We start from the raw sequence: 21,188 nt of genomic DNA, 5'->3' as shown, positions 1-21,188 counted from the left end.
ACCCCCACCTCCGCCGCCATGGGGACCAGGTGGCCCGCCCGGGACATGTCCCTGCTGGAGTTCCACTCCGCACACGGTGAGGAAACAAGACGTAGGACCCAGGGAGCAGGGGGAGGCCTCAGAGCAAGGCACACACACCACTCAGCCCACAGCAGACGCCCAGTGACTGCAGCTGTCCCGCTCTCTCCGGCAAATGGAAGTATGTGGAGGAGACGGCTCCCTTCCCCTGGGGTTTTTACAAATCGTCCTCATCTTCCGTGTTTTCCGTCCGTCCAGGGGTGCGGTCTGACTATCTGTCACTGGCACAGAGGAAGGGGTCCATTCACAGAAGGGGTGCGCTCCCAAACGCGGGGCGTCGGTCCTTTGGGGAAACTCAGAACAGAGCTCCCTCCCATGAGCAACACTGTAAGTGACGGCCAGGCTCTCCAGCCGCCCAGCCCCACAGAGGCCTTCCTCACTCAGAAGGCTGTCCACGCCCCGACCCGCACCGCCCCGACCCGCACCGTCAGCGCTGGCAGGAGGCGACTCTGTTGCGGCCCTGACAAACCAGCTCCCACCTGAAGGGACCCCCTTCCTCCTGAACTCCACTCCTGAACCCGCCGGTGTAACGAGAGGAGACAGAGGGGAAGATGGGGCTTCCGAGGGAGAGACCCCGGCCTTCAGGCAGCCCGGAGCGGTCACAGCAGTGTGCTGGTTGGTCTTTTCCGATTTCACAGGGATGCCTTTTCTCATTCCCTCCACACAGGCGTGATGCGAAGGAACCGTGAGGAGGTAGATGGGGGCTCACGTGGGAAGGTAGCAAAGAATGAGGAGGAAAAGCCAAGAATTGGACAGGGATTTCCCTGGTGGGCGATTACATCGTGTGGCTGTGAGAAGTTTGCCTACATCACACGGACTGGTCTGCTAAGGAAACCGAGGAGAAGGCGGGAGACGCAATATTAGTGCCCCAGGCCCTGGAGTCAGGGAGAGAGGAGAGTCCACTGTTGGTCAGACAGTTCCCTCGCTGACCATGAGGTGGTGCCATCAGCCCAGACAGTCACCCCAAGCGGGCAGGGCCTGCAGTAGGAGGAACTCACCCCACGTTACCCACCCAGGCTCTGGCACTCACAGAAAACCTGGAGTAGGTAGCACCCATTGCCCCCCCCCCACACCGCCCCCCAACAACTGTTGCATCCCCCACGGCCCCACCTGCTCACGCCTGTGCCGTCGAGCATCCCAACCCACGTGGAGTCGAAATGAAGACTTCATTCCTCTCTTCCGTATCCTTCCGACGCCAGCACGTTTCCTAATTCCAAAAGGGAAGCTGAGCTAAGAGCTCCCTGCCGTCTCCTCCTTAAATGCCGTCATCATGAGGACAAGGTCTTGCATGGTGAGCACAGATCGGTCCCAAAGGCCTTGACAACAGGGCCCCGGACGCCCTTGCCCGCCTTACCTTCCAGTTTAACACCAAACTCAACCCTAAACCAGACACAAGCCACCTCCCCTCCAGCATTGATCCCCGCTGACCCTCCCTCCTGGGATGCCCCCTCTCTTTCCCTTACACCTGCCTCCTTGTCAGCATCCTCTTCCTTTCCAAGTCCAGTCCAGGTTCCCTCTGCCCCAAGAACTGCTCGTGAAGTGCCTAGCTCCGTGGTCAGCAAACTGCGGCTCTTTGGCCCCTTGAGTGTGGCTCTTCCACAAAATACCACGGCCTGGGCGAGTCTATTTTGAAGAAGTGGCATTAGAAGAAGTTTAAGTTTAAAAAATTTGGCTCTCAAACGAAATTTCAATCGTTGTACTGTTGATATTTGGCTCTGTGGACTAATGAGTTTGCCGACCACTGGCCTCGCTGATTTTAACTGGTGAATCGGAGTTAGCGAGCCAAGTGTGGGTCCCACCCATCAGCCACAGAAGCCCTGGGGTGTCCCGAGGCAGGCCTGCCTCATCCCTCTAAGGCTGGTTGGGTCTTACACTGAGGAGGGCTGACCCCGGCAGACTCCCTGCTGAATCTCAGGGCAACCCCAGCTGGCCTGGCCCGGCTCCTCCCAAGTCTCCATTCCCGTGGAGGGCGGACACCGAAGCCGGAAGCTCCGTGTGTGGCACAGTGTCTGTTCTCAATTGGCGTTTGCTTTAGAATAACTACAGTGTTACTATGATTACTGTCCCCCTCCACTCCCACTCTCATCAGCCGCTCTCTGCCAAACCAGGCCTGGTTCTAGAGCTGACAGAATGAGGGCGCGAGATCATAACCAGTTCACCATTCTGGGCTACCCTACCCCCGCCCCCCGCCCCCAGGCCTGGGGCCTAGACTGACTCTACAGCATTTTCTCTGCTCCAATGGGACTGGCTGGGACGTATTCTCCTCTGCCTGGCAGGCCCTGGCCAAGTGGCCCGGAGAGAAAACCGCAGGAACTCGCGCCTGTACTTCCAACTCCTCACAGTCTAGCTGCCATTTGCCTTTTACTTCTCCAGGGGCGGTCGCTCAGGTGGGAGACACACATGTCCCTGGGAGGCGGGGGCACAGCCTCGGGGTGAGTGTGTTAATTCTGAGGGCAGCCCCAGGGTGTGGCGGTGGCAAAGGCAGTGCAGCGCCCAGACGGTGAGGAAGCAGGAGCCGGGAGGCCTCGGTGCCTCAGCACCTTCCATCCAGTGGACACGTGAGGGTCTGCATCCAGCAAAGGAGGCCTGGCCCCCGTCTGACCTCTCCTACTGCTGTGGCTCCAAGAACCGGGTGGCCAGACGCCTTGTTAATGCCCATAGCGCTCATGGTCTCCCTACGAAGCGGGCAAGGAAGCCTCCCCAAGCGATCCGGGGCTCCTGGAGCTGGTGAGAGGCCAGGAGGCGGTTTGTTAGGCTCTGCAGGAGCTGGTTTTTCAGGAATAAAGGAAGCCACGTTCGCTGTGCAGACAAAAGCAGGTTGGCAGACGGGAACCACCTGCGTTCATGCAGGGTGCCCACCTGCTGCCACAGCGGATCCGAGGCTGCAGGAAGGCATTGCTCTTGGAATCATGGGCGTGGTGGCCCGTTTCTTGCCACAGCTGCAGACTCGGACCTGCAAAGTGGCCGTTAACTGGGGCTCTGGCAGTCGGGCAGGGGTGGTGGGCAGTGGCCCGGGGAGAGCCCATTCGGAAGGGGCCTTCCCCCGCCCCCTCCTCTCCTTCCGCCCGATTCAGGCCGCTGGACTCGCTGGTCAGCTGCAGCCAGCGGTGGCCACACGGCTCCCCCTCGCCCTCCTCCGCCTCCGCCTCGCCTACGCCAGAGCGAGAGCAGCCGGGACTCTGGGAGGGGAGCTCCCCAAGCGGCACGGCGCCCGGAGGACGACCCGGCCGGCACGTCTCCGCACCCCCTCCCCCGCCTCGTCACATGGCGGCCCAAAGAGGCACGCAGCGCGTCCCGCCGTGGAGACCCGGGACCAGGCGCCGTGGGCGGTGGGTGATGAAACCTGCCCGGCGCATTACCGCAGAGGGAGGCGGGGAGGCGGGGAGGCGGGGAGGCGGGCGGGGGGTGGGAGCAGGGGCTCACCTGTTCTCCTGCCGGAGGGCGGGGCCGCGCCGCCCCCAGCCCTGCGCGCCCCCAGAGCCGCACCGTCGACCGCGGGGCCCCGAGCAGTTCCTGTCCCCGGCTGGCGCCGGCGCCGGGAGACGTGAGCGTGCACACGTACACACACGGAGGGGGCAGAGGCTCCCTCCGAGGCGCCCAACTTTCTCCCCGCTTCCGTGCGCCCCTGGAGGAGGCGGGGGAGGGGGGCGGGCGTGCTTGGGGAGAGAGCTCCAACAAGAAGAGAGAAGATGGGGAGATTTTCATGGGTTTCGTTGGGGGTGGGGATTGTTTTATTTTTTTAACTATTTCCACGAGATGGCTGGAGAGTCCAGGGAACCCGGAGCGGGATGGCGAGTAGCGCTCGGGGAAAATGGAAGTGTTTGTCAAGCTCCGACCTCCAGGGCGAGCGATGCTCCGCGGGGCTAACTCAGAGCCGCCGGGGCCGCCCTGCCCCCACGTGGAAGCGATGCCAGTCCCGTCTGTCACCTGGACCCCAGCAGCCGGCCCGAATCCGTCTGGATTGGGGGAGAGGCGAGAAAGGGGCGCCCTCGGTGCGGCACGACCCGCCACAGGGGCCAGGAAGAAAGGGGAAGGCGGGGCAGTTGCTCGGGCCAAGTCCTGTATCTGGTGCTTCTGCCCTTAAATAGTTGGAGGGGTTTTAATGCGAAGCGTCACAACGCCAGGAGCTCCCCTATGTGCTCAGGGTGCCCTCAGCACCCCTGTGCCCAGGAAACGCCTCCCCTCCAGTCTGTCCCGGTCCGGGGCTGGGTCCCTCTCCCCCGGCGGAGAGGAAACTTCCCCCGTCTGGGGCGGGTGCGCAGCAGGCCGGGGCCGGGGACGCTTTCCCAGGCAGACCTCCCCCTCCCGCCTCTCTTCAGTTGCAACCGGAGCTGCTTTTGTCTTTCAGCCGGTTTGGCCATTGCCCGGGAGCCCCCGCACACGCGCACGCCTCTCCGGCCGCGCTCACACACACACACACACACACACACACACGCACACACACGCACACGCGTGGCGGCCGGCGGGTCCGCAACTTTGTGGCGCGCGCCCCGCGGAGCCCGGCCGCCGCGCGGAGTAGTTGGGCGCAGGCCCCGCCCCCGCCGTGGTGTCAAACGGGCCGGGGTCTCGGATTGGTGCAGCCGCCGGGACAACACCTGCTCGACTCCTTCATTCAAGTGACACCAGAGCTTCCAGGGACCTTGGAGGCTCCATCCCCGCCGTCGCCCGGCACTCGCGGCGCTGCTCGCGGCCTGGTCACATGCTCTCCGGAGAGCTACGGGAGGGCGCTGGGTAACCTCTAGCCAGCCGCGGCCGCGAGGAGGAGGCGGCAGGCGAGCGAGGAGGAAAAGTGGGAGGAGGGGGGGGAGCGGCGCCGGAGGAGGAAGAGGGGGAGGGGAGCACGAAGATCCCAGGTCTCCCGGCGGGAGGTTTACCCCCGGGAACGATGTGTGCCGAGCGGCTGGGCCAGTTCGTGACCCTCGCTTTGGTGCTGGCCACCTTTGACCCGGCGCGCGGGACCGACGCTACCCACCCGCCCGAGGGTCCTCAGGACCGAGGCTCCCAGCAGAAAGGCCGCCTGTCCCTGCAGAACACAGGTAAGGACGCGCGCCCCCGTGGCGGGGGGCTGCTGGGGGGCCCCGCCAGGCACCCGCGCAGCGCTCCAGGGGTGCTTCGCCCGGCACGGGGCGCCCACCTAGGGCCGTGCAGAACTCTCGGGGCGGCGCGGGCCGTGCAAAGCGGAGCGTGAGGCGAGGCAGGTCGGCGCCGGGCTCCGCACGCCCGGAATCCGCACGTGCCGGCCGGGTGATGAAATCGCCGGGGCAGGACTTGTTGCTGTCTGCCCTCCCCGGGCCGAGGGTAAACGAGGCAGCGCCTGCCGCGGCCAGTGCCGACCCCGGGCTCCGCTGGCCGGTGCCGAGCTTCCTGCTCCGCCCTGGCCGCCCCGCGGGAGGCACGGAGGGTGCCCCAGCCGGGCTGCCCCCTGCACCGGGAGACCTGCTCTTCCCCTCTGGCCGGCCGGCTGCGGCAGCACCGCGTCTGCCCCTCCTCAAAAGATGCCTGACATCCCAGAACTTTGTAGGCAAGATGTTGCTTGGCGAACTTTCCTTGGGGGCGGGGAGGGGGGGGGCGCATTGCTTTCGGAACGCGGGTGGGGGTAGCGCAAAGCCTACTTCTGCGGCCACCGTCCCCCGTCGGGGGCAGGTCAGCAAGAAATGGTGCCACGGCCCCACCGTGCGCCCCCCTGCTCAGCCGGCTCCGGGCTCACCGGCGTGCAGAGCACAGGGCTGGCCCTTCCCCAGCTCCGGGAGAGAAGGGAAATCTGCCTGGTCTCCTAGGCTGTAGGCGGTCCCCCCTTCATTAGGGGACCTGCGACCCCGGCAGCTACCGGCCTGAGCTCACCGCACGAGCAGAAATGCACGGCGTGCCCGTTAGGAACTCCCGGAGCGAGCGGATCGCGGCCCTGCGCGCTCCTGCCTGGCGCGGGGGAGGGATCACCGGGGACGCACAGCCCCTCCTGGGACCCTCGCCCACCCTGCCCCCCTCACCAGCTCTTTCCCTGAAAATGGAACGTAATCTCGGGAGTTGGTGACCCTCAACAAATACACGCCCCTCCTTCTCTCCGTAGCTTTACACTGAATGCGGATTATCCACTCCTACCCCTTCCTTCTTCCAAAATACACTTTTTGGATGTAATTTTGTGGTTGAAGACCATGCCATTGAGGGGGTGGGGGGAGCAGAAGCTTGGAGCGGCAGCTTGACAGTTAACTCCCTCAGTCTGCCCTTTCAGGCGGAGGACCTGGGGCCACATGTTGCAAAGGAGGGAGCGAACTCCTGGACCCAGTCGTGGTCTCGGGAAGTCTAGGGGATTAAGTGACATCGCAGCCGGATCTCTATGTCAAAGGAGTCTCTGGCCCATGCTGCCGATCAGCGATCCCCTCTCAGCATTGATGTTTCTCTCTCCCCCTTCCTCTCTGAAATCAATAACAATATACAAAAAGTAACTAAACACAAGGAGTCTCTGGCTACTCGGTTGCGCTCCTGCAGGCTAGCCCCCATCTGACTCTGCGCCATGCTCAGCCTGCTCCCAAACCAGTTTCCCTTGCCTGGTGGTGCTGAGGCCATGGTTTGGAGGCGCTGCCTTGGTAGGAATTTGGTTTTGATTTTTCGGTGGTTGAATCATAAAGCTGAATTGAAAGTGCTCTTTGGATGCTCTCATTTGGGGGTCAGGAAGGAAATGACTGGGGTTTAATAGCAGCCGCTTCAAGCTCCCAAGCAGAGACGGGCATTTCATTGGTGGCCTGCAGAGGGGCAAGCTACTCATTTAAAATCAGACTTTGTCTGTGGCTTTAGAAAGCTGAACTACCTTCTGTCCCCAAGCTAAGAACCCCCACCAACACTTTAATGAGATGGGGAGGGTGAAAAATGAGGTGCTCAGACCCAACTTCCGGTTGTGGTCTTTGTAACATAGGTTTGGCTAATTTTTTTACAAATATTTACAACTACCGGCTATTTCTCATAAGTAGAATAAATGGTGACATTTTCTTTCCCTGCCTTTTTAGATCCTGAGATATTCATTCTAACTTTTTTTTCCCCTTAATTTTTTTTTTTTTTTTGTCGTTACTTTTATTTCAACTAACCTGTCTGCGTCCCGCAGCATGGCTGAGGATTTTGTATAGATCTGTGTGTAATTCTCATTTCAGCGGGAATCCAGCACTGCTTGGTCAGCGCTGGCGATGTGGGCTGTGGCGTGTTTGAGTGTTTCGAGAACAACTCGTGTGAAATCCGGGGCTTGCATGGGATTTGCATGACTTTTCTGCACAACGCTGGAAAATTTGACGCCCAGGTAAAAACCACATAGAGCCCCGCGAGTGTCTGGGGTTGGTGTAGCACGAATGACGTGGTGATTGGAAAGACTTGCCAAACAGATTGCCTTAGCGGCTCAGCCGTGGTGCGGTGCGTTTTATCACCTGCAAGCGGCGTTCTAGGTGAACGGCGGGGGGGGCAGTGTCTCCCACCCCTGCCCTGGACGGCTGCTCTCTGGAGCTGTCATCTAGGCCAGTGGTCGGCAAACTCATGAGTCCACAGAGCCAAAGACCAACAGGACAACGATTGAAATTTCTTTGGAGAGCCAAATTTTTTAAACTGAACCTTCTTCTAACGCCACTTCTTCAACATAGACTCGCCCAGGCCGTGGTATTTTGTGGAAGAGCCACACTCAGGGGCCAAAGAGCCGCATGTGGCTCGCGAGCCGCAGTTTGCCGACCACGGACCTAAGGCTTCTCGGCCAAGAAGACAAAGGTCGTGATAAACATCCGTAAGGCCCCCAGGGCCTGCTCTGCAAGGCCCATCACGTCAGGAGCACGAGGTTGAGGGGGGAAGGGCAGAGACGTCGATTATATATTCCAAAAGCTCTTCTACAGGAGACCCAGCACCGGGAGAAATCCATCCCCCCCCCCCCCCCCCCGCCGTGGGTGTGGGAGCAGGCAGCATGGAGAAGCCGGGGCCCCCAGAACAGCAGGCTTATCGTCCCCCTAAGCCGCAGCCCCTCCGCTCCCAACCTGAAAAGTAGAAACGCTGTGTGCGGCTGGCAGTGTTACCCGGTGTTTTGCTCTATATAATAAATATAGGCAGGGCCTGACCCACTTTGGTGGTGCCAGCTCCCAAGGGCCAACGCCGTCGCGCGGGGCCGAAAAGAACCCGCAGGCAACCTTATGGCTCCGGTGCTGACCACCCGGATGCGGTTCAGATGGCGTGAGGCTCACCTTCCTCGTGTCCTCGCCCGCCTATCGACCGGGGGTGGGGAACGTCCGGCCCGCGGGCCGTATAAGGCCCGGGAAATCATTTGGTCTGGCCCTGCCGAGGGGTGAGTTCATTAAATGTTTGACCACATACAGCAGGCTAATTTTTAAGGTGATGTTATAAATATCCGAATGGCCCTTGGCAGAAAAAAGGTTCCCCACCCCTGCTCCAGGCCCACCGTGACACCCTCTGTCATTCTCTCTCATGAACCTCCTCTCCCACTTCCCTGGAGGGTGAGGACAACGTTTGGATGAGGCCACCGGTTTCGGGTGATTTACGAACCTCGCCATCACCATCCCCTGACATCCTGTGGAGAGCCTGACAAAGCAGTGCCTGGGAGCCAGAAAGGGACGCGGCCGGCTGCAGCCTACCCCGCAGAGGATGTGGGGTGGCCGGAGGGGAAACAGAGAGAGGCCGTGCCTCTGAGCTCCTGGAGGCTCCCTGCTCACGCGTCCCTGCTGGGTTAACTGCCATTAGGCAACGCAATGGGAAATCCGGAGGAACCATCCCACGGATGTCAGGGAGGGACGCGGAGAGAGAACAGATTGCCGCAGCCCTCGGGTACATCCGTCTCCCCTCTGGTTCTCTGGCAGGAGTGTGTTCTCAGGTTAGAACCTCCCTTTCAAGTCCCTTCTCAGTGCAGAACGACTCCGTGAGCTGGCACGCCCTGCCCTCCATCCCACGTGACGCCCACCGGAGAGGCAGGGAGAGGGGGTCGGACGGGTGGTGTGCAGTGACTAGATGCTCTCTGTAGACATTTCGATGGCTTCCGAGGGAGAGAACCGGAATAAACGTGCTGGCTGGCTTCCCAATCCCAACGCCGCTCCTTCCGGGCCTGTCTAAAAACAGGGGTGACCTCTCCAAGGACAGCTCGTTTCTATAGTAAAGGGGGTGCGGCATCGCGGGGTGGGTAGCCCACAATGCCTCTCTGCCCCCGAGGTTGGTAAGGGAGCTAACTTGCGGCCCGCTCGCCTCCACACCCCCAACAGCTGTCTCCTTTCTAGGATAAGAGCACCCTCCCGGGTTGCCAGGAAAGAGCAGTGCGGGCCAGATGTACGCCTGGCTGTCCTCGCCACTCAGAGGCAGGGCGGGGGGAGGGGCTGCCGCGGGGCCAGATGCTAGCAGGCCGGGTGCCAGGCGGGCCTTTTAGAGGCCGTCATCCTCACAGTTTAAAGGAGTCGAATCGCTTTCAAGAAGGAAAAGAATGCTCCTCCTTCGACGATGGGGAGACGAGAGTGTGCGTTGGGGTGCTGGGAGGCACTGAGGCAGGACAGGCCCAGTCGGCGGCCCCCCTCGATGTCACTCCTGGGCTCGGAGGACAGAGGGACGGCGGGAGATTTGGACAAGCGGGCACCGCATACTTGGGGAAAACGCTTGCTGGGGACCACCAAGGAGTTTGGGATTTCCGTCCCCTTGTGTCCCAGAAAAGTTGCCACAAAGCAGCCAACCTGGTCCGTCTGCCTTGGGGCCAGGTGGCTCCGACAGCCCCAGCACGAGGGACGCTGGTAGGAGGAGGCAGGCCTGTGAGTCTCCCCCAAGTGACGGCCTCTTTGGCCAAATGCCAGAGGGATCCCGTCACTCTGGACACTCCTCGGGATGAAGCATCTGCCGGTCCCCTGCCAGGGGGCCTGGGGGTGCAGTTGTCAGAAAGCTCTGGGTGAGCCCCAGAGGGCCCCTGTCTGCCTACGCGTGTAACCAGGACTCCTGTCTTCCGCCCCCTCTTCCCTCCTCCGTTCTCCGTCCTCAGGGCAAGTCCTTCATCAAAGACGCCCTGCGGTGTAAGGCCCACGCCCTGCGGCACAGGTTCGGCTGCATCAGCCGGAAGTGCCCGGCCATCAGGGAGATGGTGCTCCAGCTGCAGCGGGAATGCTACCTCAAGCACGACCTGTGCGCGGCCGCGCGCGACAACACGCGCGTGATGGTGGAGATGATCCACTTCAAGGACCTGCTGCTGCGAGAGTGAGTGTCCCTGGGGCCTGGGCCGTGTGTAGGGCCGGCCTCTCCCACCGGATGGGGGCGGGGGGGGGGATTGCGTTTACCTCTGAAAGCTGCCCGGCTCCCCTGGGACTGCCTTTCCTGTTGACCTTCAGGAAAAGCGCAAGAAATTGGCACCATCGGTTTCAGAATCATAAGCAATAGAAACAGGAAGCTCTCTTCCTAAGCACGAAATGGGTGGGATTCAGAAATGCCCTTGGCCTTCCCCTCGGCCAAGACCCACCCGGTCTCTGAGCATCCCCGGTAGCTCCGTGGGTGCCCCGGCAGCCCGCCGGCAGCCAGTACCACCTGCCCAGCTTTTACCGAGGGCCAGGCACGGGGCTCAGTGCTTTCCGTGAACTTCTCACTTGATCCTCACAAAAGCCCGGTTCTGCTACCATTCTCGTGCCCATTTTACAGATGAGGAAACTGAGATTCACGGAGGGAAAGGTCACAGGCAGTGGGAGGCAAAGCCAGCATTCGAGCCAGGTAGTCCGGCTCCAAAAACAACGCTCTTCCAGGCCACGTGCCGAGAGCAGCCGCTTTCTTTTCCTGCCTCCACAGCCCTCCTTGCCCTTACAAAGTCCAGCTCACCTTCTCTAGCGCATGAATGCCCTCCCGGGGAAAATGCAAAACAAGGTCAGAAACTCTCAGCAGCCAAACACCTCTCTGCCGGAGCCAGGAAATACAGACTGACTTATTCAAAGGCTTGGGATTCAGTAATAAACCCCGGAAATCTCACTCCTTAGAAAGCACGCCATTGCTAGGGTCCGAACTCTTGCAGAGCGGTGAGGCCGGGGCGACACAGCTGTGCTGGCCCGAAGCGCGGTCCGTGGCCAGCTCCTAGCTGAGCAGCCCAAGGCCAGTGGGTGCCAGCCTGACGGCGCCGCTGCTCCTCACACGGCGACGCGCTGGGCCGAGTCAGTAGGGCTTTATGAACTCTTGCTCCTTCGTTCGTTCGTGGCATGCCTTCCCCCCCGGCTATGTCTCTCCACAGGCTGCTCCCCACCCCACCCACACCCCTTAGATCTGGGGGGCAACACCCTCCTGTCGCTTTCCGCGTGGTCACGAGGGTCTAGGGATCTTGCCACGCCCCGGTGAGTGTGCGAATGGTAAGAGTCACCTTGGATCTCTCCACGGGCTGCTCCCGACAAGAGCAAAGCAACGATGCGTTTTCTCTGAGTTACACTAATGCCTGATAAATCCTTTCTATTCCTCCAAATACCTGTGCGGAAGGCAAGCGACCGCGGCATCCACAAGTCAGTTCTGAGTGGGCCAGGCCCCGGGCCAGGGACTTTCCCTGGATCTCTCAGTTATCTTTCCCAACAAGACAGAGTCCCCATTTAGCTGCGGAGGAGTGAGGCCAAGAGTTTAAAGACCTCCCTCTGAGGTTAGATTCCTCCTTTCCAACTGGGGACTTGGTGAGATGCATGCCTGAAGCCAGCTGTCAGAACAGACCCGCAAACCTCCTTGCTCCTGGCCCGCTCTCCTCCCCCCTCTCCCCCCCCTCCCGCCCCCGGACCTGTTAGAGGTTCACTGGTCCCCCTTGTGGCCAGGGTTTCCCCTTTTCTCAAATGCATCCCCGGGACCCAAGGAAAGCGCTGTGAACGGCCCTGCCTTAGACGTCCCGGGAGATGCCGGCACCGTGTGGCTGAGAAACTCAGGGAGGTCATTTGTCCTAAACCCACGTTCCATAGAGACAGCATGTTGGCCCTGGAATGGATGGCGGGGAGCTAGTCTGTAAATCTGTCATATATTCCCAGAGCCGAGAAGGCTGTCTTTTGGGAGAAATGTCTTGTTTCAGAAAACTACAGGGTTTTTTTTTGTTGGTTTGTTTTTGTTGTGTTGTGTTTTTTTAAATATATTTTTATTGTTTTCAGAGAGGAAGGGAGAGGGAGAGAGAGAGAGAAACATCAATGATGCGAGAGAATCATTGATCAGCTGCCTCCTGCACGCCCCACACCTGGGGATTGAGTTCGCAACCTGGGCATGTGCCCTAACCAGGAATCGAACCATGACCTCCTGGTTCATAGGTCGACACCCAACCACTGAGCCATACTGGCCTGGCAGAAAACTGCAGGTTTTAAAGCCCCTCCCCCCCCCCCCCCCCCCCCCACACACACACACCTGCCTTCACATTAAGAAGCAGCAAAGCACTGTGGCTCTCCGGAGTCCCCTCCAGGGAAACATGGCCCGTGGGGCCCGGGGACCCTTACTTCCGAAGGGCTCCTCACATCATTAAGAACGACCTCGTGACCCCCCCCCCACCCCGCCCCAGCCCGCTGTGGGAATGCAGGCGGTGCACCCCGAAAGGAAGCCTGGGCCTCCTTTAAGAACACTCGCTGCCCGGGACCAGGTCCCCCGCCTCCTGCTAAGCCCGCTCCCCCCTGACCCCCACTGCCTCCCCTCCCGAAGCCATGACTGTGCAGCCTATTCACCTGAATGAGCTTCTCAGGTTCTGTAACCATCTTAACTGATTGGGGCGCAGAGGATCTCAGTCCCCCCAAAGCAAGAAGACATTGAAGAATGTGTGGCATTGGCCACAGACATGAGAAATGAGCGCTGAATTTGCTTTCCACTTTACAGGGGGCGAAATCGCAGTCACCCCAGTATCTACGTCACCCCCATTCTTCCACCCCATCCCTATCACCCCCAAACACTGTCATGTTTAGTTAAAGTGGTCCTCTCACCCCCTCACCTCACTTTCTCCATGGCAACCACCTCAGCCACCACTCACCCCGTCGCTGGGTGCTGGCGGCCTCCAGGCCAATCCCCGCTCAGTATTTTTAACCCTCCTTCGCCTCGCTGACACCAGATCAGAGCGCTGGGCTTTGTCATTAGACACGGCGAGGGGGCACCACGCCAGCTCGGAGCGCAGCTTAGATTAGCACACACACACCCCCACCCCTCCCCACCCACTGTTCACAGCTCAGGGCGGGGAGGAGCACGCGGGCCGGTCCAGCCTTCGCGGGTCCACCTCGGGTTCTGAGAGCATCTGGCCGGCCGGCCCCCCTGGCGAAGGAGGCCAAGAGGCAGTGCGTCCGTTCCCAAGAGAGCCGGCCCCTTACTCCGGGGAAAGAAACTTGAAGAGGAGCCTTGGTGTAGTGTCCCCAAAGGCCAGACACTCCCAGCCCTGCAGGTTGCTCCTGGAGCCCCAGAGAAGCGGCGGGGACGGTCAGGGCTGCCGGAGCAGACGGGCTCGGTGAACTTGAGCTCCCTGAGGCGGTCAGGAGCTGGTTTTCCAGAGGCGGAAGGAAACTAGCACGAGTTGACCATTTCCCCTGTGCCGCCCCGTGCCCTCCTTGCTCGGCCCACGAAGACCAGTGTCATCACTGTCCTCACCACCCTGAGGGGCCTCCCAGAGAGAGCGCCAGCCCCCGCCCGTCAGCCATGCACACAGGCACAGAGGAGGCCTTAAAGGAACATCTCCCCTCCACTCTCAGCCCAGCCCCAGGCTTCCCAGGCCCAGAAACTTCCAGAAGCCACCTCTCCCCACCTCGAACCCATGTTTCCATCTATGAAATGAGGACCGTTCACTCAGTTACAACTTGAGGACTAACTCATAAAAATGGCAATAAACTGCTTCCCAAGCCTTCACACAGCCTGCCCAGCCACCACGGCCAGCTCGCAGAGAAGACAGTAAGTGGCTGTCATACAGCCACCAGGTGGTCCAGGCTCCCAGGGAGAAAGTCTTGGTCCTCCGAAGTGACCTCACAGTCCAGAGTGCTTTCCCTGCCCGAGGGGACGGCCCAGAGCTGTGATGCTCATGGGCAGAGAGATCCAGAAACTGCCGGCCGAGGGCTGGCTCGCTCAGGAATGCTGGTGAGCCACATGCAACACTCCATACCACCACCCCCCACTTGGGGATGTAAGAGGCCAGTGAGATGTAAGAAAAGCTTCATGTGACTGTGCCAGGAGAGCCCATCGCTGGGACACCTGCTCCCAGCCGGGCCATGAAGAGCAGGCACACTGCCCCCCCCTCCTGCACGCAGCGCCCAGCCCCGGGAGGAAGGCTTGCCTGAGGCGGTCATTCCTCCTGCCTTTCCCGCAAGAAAGACCCTCGGCTGCCGGAATGGGAATGGCCCAGCGGCCGGCTCTTCCCTCCTGAGCTGAGCCTGTTTCTTTCGCAGACAGCTGGCTCTCATTCCAAACCCTCCGGCCCCTCGAGGCCAGCCCTCACCTCCAGTCCTGGGAAAGCCAGGTGGGAAGAAGCTCAGGTCGCCAGCCCTGCTCCTCAGCCTCTCCTCCCAGCACAGGGCAGCCCTCCGGGGACGTGACCGCCCAGGAAGTGGCCTGCCCCCGCCCTCCCCACGGGGTCAGACTCCTCCAGGTGCTCAGGGGGGTGCATCCAGTAACTTCCCATCCCCCTTCTTCACCAGGGCCCACACAGACATGGGGAAATGTGTCTTGGGAGCTGGGCTGAGGGAAGGCTTGTCTGGAAGAGCGACCCCCAGAGCAAGGCCAGCTGGCCCTGCGAGGCCATGTGCCGGGGCCGGCCTGCGGTCCCCCCCCCCCCCCCCCCCCCCCGCCTTACCAAAAAGGCTCCCGGTTTGTTTGTTTGTTTGTTTAATTATTTTTATTTTTTTGTTAATCCTCACCAGAGGATATTTTTCCATTGGTTTTTAGAGAGTGGAAGACAGAGGGAAAGACAGAAATATTGATGTGAGAGAGACACATCTATTGGTTGCCGGGATCAGGGCCCTGGCTGGGGAGGGCCTGCAACAGAGGTACGTGCTCTTGACCGGAACTGAACCCGGGACCCTTCAGTCTGCAGGGCGACGCTCTATCCACTGAGCCAAACCGGCTGGGGCCCCAGCTCGGTATTTAAGGCCCTTTACCACTTGCCTAATTGTCACTCCTCTGACCTCCCCCACCTCCTCTGACCTCCCCCACCCCAGACCCATGGCCACGCCCACCAGAGCCTCCTGCTTAGCAAACTCCCAACATGCCCAGCGCTGCCCGCCCTCCCGTCCCTGTTTGCACAGCTGCCACCTGCATCCTCACCCACCTTCCCCAGAGGCGCCTCCCTCTGTCGTGCGCACCTGTGCACTGTTAGTGCCCGTGTCCTGGTGGTGGCTTCTGTCTCGGCCTCTCGTTCCCTCCGATGCCTGCCCGGGGGGCCTGGTACGTCCTGGGCACCCAGGAACAGGTGGTTGCGACCAGTACTCCAGGGAATATGGGTAGAGGCAGGAGGTAATGCCAGAAAGCTCTTCCACCAAACCCAAGCCAAGCCGTGCGGTTCCCACCTCCGTCTCCCCTGCCGTGGTCACGGCCCCCGGAGGCCGCGGGGCTGGTGGCATTCGCGTCTCTCTGCTCTGCCCTCTAGGCCCTACGTGGACCTGGTGAGCCTGCTGCTGACCTGCGGGGAGGAGGTGAAGGAGGCCGTCACCCACAGCGTGCAGGCGCAGTGCGAGCAGAACTGGGGCAGCCTGTGCTCCATCCTCAGCTTCTGCACCTCGGCCCTGCAGAGGCCGCCCACCGCGCCTCCCGAGCGCCACCTGCAGGCGGACAGGGCCAAGCCCTCCCGCGCGCACCACGCGGACGCCGGCGCCCGCCTCTCGGAGCCCAGCAGCAGGGAGACCGGCCGAGGCGCCAAGGGCGAGCGAGGCAGCAAGAGCCCCCCGAACGCCCACGCCCGGGGCCGAGCGGCAGCCCACGGGGCCCAGGGAACTTCGGGGAGCCGCGAGTGGGAGGACGAGCAGGCGGAGTATTCCGACATCCGGAGGTGAAACCGGAGGCCTGGCCAGAAGACCGTTCCTCCAGGCCGTCCGTTTCCCTCTGTGGACATTCCGGAACATTTGCCATGACGGACGGGGATGCCACACGCAGGACCCGGAGGGGACTGCCGACTGGATGCAGGAGGCGTTAGCGGCAGGAGCAGGCGGCGGCTCCCCGGCGGCAGCGCGGTCTCGGCGGGGGCCCACACTTGCGCCTTGAGAAGTGATCGTGCCACGTGCGCTCCCGTAGCTTTTTCTGTCCGTCCGTCCGTCCGTCCGCGGAGCACCGGGCGCGCCCTGCGGTTTCCTCGGCCGGGGGTGGCGGTGGCCCCCGGGGCTGGACCCGGCGGGAGGCGGCGGGTTCCAGCGCAGGAATGGGCCTGGAGACCTCGCTGGGGATGAGCAGGGTGGAGAGGAGGCAGGGGCCCTGCGGGTGCCGGGTGCCACATGGAAATGGAGTGTCTTGCATGGGACCTGGAGGTTTGGAGCTGCTTTCCAGGGGGGGGAAGGCGGGAGGGCGAGGGTTTTCAGTGTAACTTCTGAGCCATTGTTCTGACGGGGGCACCCTGTCCGAGGGCGTGGCCCCCGAGTGTGTGTATTTTAACCACTGCTTCGAGTCTCGATTTCACATTTTATTTATCTAGTTACATCTACATATCTGTCATCTAAATAAATGGCTTTCAAACCAAGCAGCTGGCTCGTTCAAACCAGCTCAGAGGAGAAACAGACAAAAGCCACAGCCCATCTTTGGGGCCGATGGGTGTGTTTTTAAGTGCTATTGTAAAAGGGATTCCAGAGCCACGTCACTGTACATCTTACCTCCTGGTGGGGCTCGTAACCGCTTAGGGCGAACCCCACACACGGAGAAACTGCCCTCAGCATCTCGGCGTCTCACCGGGACCCCCGCCAGCCTGGGTCCCGGGAGGCCGCCCTGCGAGGCTGGCCTCTCCACGCTGGAGGATGGACAAGTGGGGAGAGAAGCAGCTCGGTAATTCCCATCGGGGAGCGGGGCCTTTCACACACCGGAGGGGACGGCCAACATCGGCAGGGCCAGGACTCCCCAGATCCGGGCTGGCCGTTCAGCAGCGAGGAGAGGAGGCAGCGTGGGCCGAAGACAGGCAGGGAGGAGGGACAGGACCGAAACTCCCCGGAGGAACGGATCAGAACCGTTTCTTGCAGTTGCTTCCAGTGTTGCAGACAGAGGCCTTTCCCTTCCTCTGCGGACGGGCGAGAGCGAACGGCTGTCCCTTCAGCCGCCAGCACTCCACGGGGGCCCCCGCTGGCGGGCAGGGCAGGGCTCGGGGCCGGTCGCAGGCTTTTTCTGCACAGATCCCGAGAGTCAATGCCCTGATCTCAGCTTGGCCGGGCTTAGGGTTCCTGTCGCGGCCACTCGGCTCTGCCATGTGGCAGGAAAGCACACAAGCCCGGGCCACTCGGCGCAGGCCTGGCTCCGCGCCGATACAACTGGAACAGGCGCCCGGCTGGATCCGGCTCGTGGGCCTGGGTTGGCTGACCCCTGGTCCAGTGAACGGGCAAAAAAATATGCATCCCCCATTTCTATCAGCTCCCAGCTCGCCCTGAAAGCAGCTAAGGCCAGAGATAAGCAAACGGAATGGATCCACTCCAAAATGACTGGCTGCAGGGAACGCCCTGACCCGGAGTTCAGCCGGTGTTCCTGTACCCCGATCCCTGCTGCCGGGACACGGTGCCGGAGGGTCAAAACCCCCCCCCCCCAATCTTTTAGGACCCGTGTTGGGTGTTGGGGGGCGGGGGACGAGTTGCTGGAGAAGCACCGAGAAAGAGCTGGAGCTGCAGAGAGCAGAGGCAATGGAGCACTTAATGCGGCTCTGCCCACGGGCGGGGGGAGGATCGGTGTGTCAGGCTCTGCCCTGGGAACCGAGCATAAACCGTGGCCGGCTCATGCCACGGGCCACGGCAGCACGCTGACTGCGCTCCTTGCGTCGCCGGGAGCGGAGGCAGCGCATTCTCCCTCGCTGCTGGGCCAGCTGCGCATCTGCTCGCCGGCGGCCGGGCTGGGCCTGTGAAGGCATCACTTGGCCATTTCCCTCGGTGTCGATGTGTCACGTGCTGCTCCTCTTGCGAACATCTGTCATTTTATGAATGGTCTCGGTGTCTTCCCCCGAAGGCGTGACCTCGCTCACGTGTTCCCCTCGGCCCCTGCCGTCTGTTCGTCCTGCCGCTGCTGTCTTCCTGCTCCACGGTCAGACAGCTAGCCTCTCACTCTGCTCCTCAGGCTCCGAGGCCGCCCATAGTCTCCATGGCGAAGGTTCTTCTGCTCAAAACCGAGGAAAGTCCGCATCCCCGTGCACGCTGGCAGGCAGGCGTGGGTACAACGGAAACGCCAGCGAAGCCGTCATTAAAAATAGAGCCGGCGCCCGGACGCCGGACGTCAGACCCGTCTTCTCCTGAGCCCCCGGGAGGAAGGATGTGACTTCCAAATAAAGACACGATGTTTATTTTGAGCTCTGCACCCTAACGAGAGGACCTGAACACCTCTCCTTTGTATCGACAAGGAGCCCGTTCTGAAAGGAGACGGCTGAATCGACTGGAAGGCTGACACCTAAGGCTGAAGAAATGGCACCCCGGCCCCGACCTGCCGACCTTTCCGCACAGGGACACGCAAAGGCCGCCAGCGGGAGCTCCGCCAGCACAACTGGGCAAGCCGTGCCCCGGCCGAGCCGCAGAGCCGGCCCCGCGCCCGCCGAGTCCTCCGTCCGTGTCGGCAGCGGGGCCTGGCCGGGGTCACCCAGCTGATCTCCTCGGAGCAGCAATGAAGGCTTTAAATAAATGGCTTCCACTCGCGCAGCGTCATTGTCTGCGAGGGCTTTGGGCGTCCCAGCGAAGGGGGCGGGCTGCGAACAAGTGGGCCTCGGAGTCCCTTGGAAATGCCGGACACTCGGTTTATGGGGAGGGGGGCCGGGTGAAGGAGCCCCCGGGGCGTCTCCTTCCATCAGGGGGGCTCTGTCCAAAGCCGCCCCCTCTCCCCCCGGGGTCACCCGGGCCCAGGGGAGACCGAGTGCCCTGCAGCCGGCCCGTGGCCATTAGGAGGCCCCACGCTCTCTCTGGTCTCACCTTTGAGGCTCCTCGGGGCCTGGCCCCCTGTTCTTCCAGACTGAGTCTGCAGAGGCCTCTGGCCTGAGAGCTCAGCGGCCTGGCCGGGCAGGGAAGCTCGCCGCCGCCGCCCCCCTCTCCCTGGCTCGTTTAGACTGGCTCGCCGACTCCGTGCAAGGCCTTTTGCATACATGATCTCATCCTATGTCCCTCAAGCCACAGGTATGATCCCATTTTACAGGTGAAGAAACCGAGGTATAGGAAGGTCGAGTGACTTGTCCCCAACCGTGTGCCTAGCAAGTGGGGGGTCTGAACTCAAACCCAGGTCGGCGACTCTAAGCCCACATACTTCTCCTCTCCACAGGCCCAGATTCGCTGTGCTCAGTTTATTTTTAATTTAAACGATCCGTATTGCTCCTATTTTACACGAGGCCTCGAGAAAGAATAATTATACTCTCCTATGTATAGTGCCGGCCTCCGAGGAGTCCTGCCACAGGACAGAGAGGAAAACGGAGGCTCATCATCCTCTGCAAAGACGCGGATGAGGGAGAGCAGGGGAATCGAGCGTCTCCCCGCCTTCCATGCGCATGGGCAGTCTTTCCCAGGCGCTGCCTGTGCCGCTGAGGGAAGCATTTGGGGAGCAGCTGGCTTTGTGGCCCCGCAGCGAGGCTTTCTGCGCTACGCCCACCTGTGGCCAGCCCCGTCGTAGAGGCCAGCTCCCCTGGCGTCACCCCGTCACCATCCTCGCCATGACAGAGCCATCACGTGCCCCAGGTGCTGCTGTGCTTGGCAGATGTTATTTCTGGGCCCCATTTTACACAGGAAGAAACTGAGGCTCAAGGGCATCTTAATACGCCTGGAAGGGGCGCACTCTGCCCATGACTCAGCATCCTGCACCCCAGGCGTGAGAGCCAGGGCCTCCCCCCGCCCTTCCCGCTCCGTCCGCCGGGAAAGAGCAGGCTGAGGGAGCAGAGCACAGAGGGCGTCCGATCGATCGGCCGCCTCTAAGCCAAGCCTCCAAAGGGGGCTGCAGCCGCGCACCCCGAAGCCTGGAGACAGCAATCTGAATGTGTTCTAACGCCCCTGCCAAGGAGGGGGCGCCCTGGCCCCGAAGCGGGTTCGTGTGAAATTCCTTTTTGGGGGCGGAGCAGAGCAGCACGGGCCTCGGGCGGGGAGTCAGGCGTTGCTGCTGCACAAGCAGTTGGGTTTTCCTCACTCCCCACAAAGCACACACAGAAAAGCCGCTCCCTAAAGAGAACGGGGGGCGGGGGGGATAGGGGGCACGGGCGTGTCCTAGAATCGGTGAGTGGGCGTCAAACTTTAAAATCACTGGGAAGGTCTGGCTGGTGTGGTTCAGTGGCTGAGCATCGACCTATGAACCAGGAGGTCACTGATTCAATTCCCGGCCAGGGCACGTGCCTGGGCTTCGGGCTCCATCCAGAATTATTAAATATAAATAAATATATATTTAAAAATCACTGGGAAGGCTGCCGTTTTGGAGTCAGGAGACATAGACGGAAACACCAACCCAGACACTTAACTTGCACCAGGTAAATCAATCTCTCTTTCTCTCTCTCTCTCTCTCTCTCTCTCTCTCTCTCTCTCTCTCTCTCTCTCCCCCCTATCTTCTTTCAATAATGAATGAAAATAAATAAATCAGGGTTGGCCCTGAGACCTTGGCAAATTAAGTTTTCCAAACCTGTGTCCTCAGCCACAGAATAAAGACGCGCACAGCTAGCCCGCTTCCCGCCCCGGGCGCGGAGGAGCCAATGGCTGAAGCTACGAGCGCGTCACAATGCCAGGCAGCCCCCGAGGCCCCAGATGCCACCGCCACCGCGGGCACCTTCCTCCTGGCCGTTCTGCACGGCTGCCGCCTCGGCCCGAGCGCCGCCGGGACCAGCTGCGCATCCCTTCCCGGTCCCGCGGGAAGTCTGATGGCCAGGACGGAGGGCGGGGGGGGGGGGGGGGGGGGCGGGCGGGGGGACCCTCGCGAGCTGGAGGAGGGGCCCCATGCGGCTCCCTGATGCCCTGGCTCTTGCCAGGCGTGAGTTCCAACAGGACTCCGGTGGCCAGCAGGCCGGACAGCGATGGGCCCCGGGGAAGCAC

The 21,188-nt window shown here is 61.5% G+C and overlaps 1 protein-coding gene across 1 annotated transcript; it reads left to right on the top strand.

The window, feature by feature from the left end:
- Positions 1-3,956: 3,956 nt before the first annotated feature.
- On the top strand, positions 3,957-16,690 carry STC2 (stanniocalcin 2). The gene is made up of 4 exons (XM_079773300.1): positions 3,957-5,114; positions 7,221-7,363; positions 10,067-10,278; positions 15,620-16,690. The coding sequence occupies exons 1-4, from the start codon at positions 4,964-4,966 to the stop codon at positions 16,020-16,022; spliced, it is 909 nt and encodes a 302-aa protein (XP_079629426.1). The 5' UTR covers positions 3,957-4,963; the 3' UTR covers positions 16,023-16,690.
- Positions 16,691-21,188: the final 4,498 nt, after the last annotated feature.

The sequence above is a fragment of the Cnephaeus nilssonii genome (genome assembly GCF_951640355.1).
Source record: "Cnephaeus nilssonii genome assembly, chromosome: 5".
NCBI classification, from domain to species: Eukaryota; Metazoa; Chordata; class Mammalia; order Chiroptera; family Vespertilionidae; genus Cnephaeus; species Cnephaeus nilssonii.
This window is presented reverse-complemented; position numbering and strand designations above follow the sequence as displayed.

Bases quoted from the DNA above. Each gene is read 5' to 3' on its own strand.
- STC2 (XM_079773300.1), top strand. From the start codon at position 4,964: ATGTGTGCCGAGCGGCTGGGCCAGTTCGTGACCCTCGCTTTGGTGCTG. The intron at 5,115-7,220 runs GTAAGGACGCGC...TTCTCATTTCAG, and splicing joins CCTGTCCCTGCAGAACACAG to CGGGAATCCAGCACTGCTTG. The intron at 7,364-10,066 runs GTAAAAACCACA...CTCCGTCCTCAG, and splicing joins CTGGAAAATTTGACGCCCAG to GGCAAGTCCTTCATCAAAGA.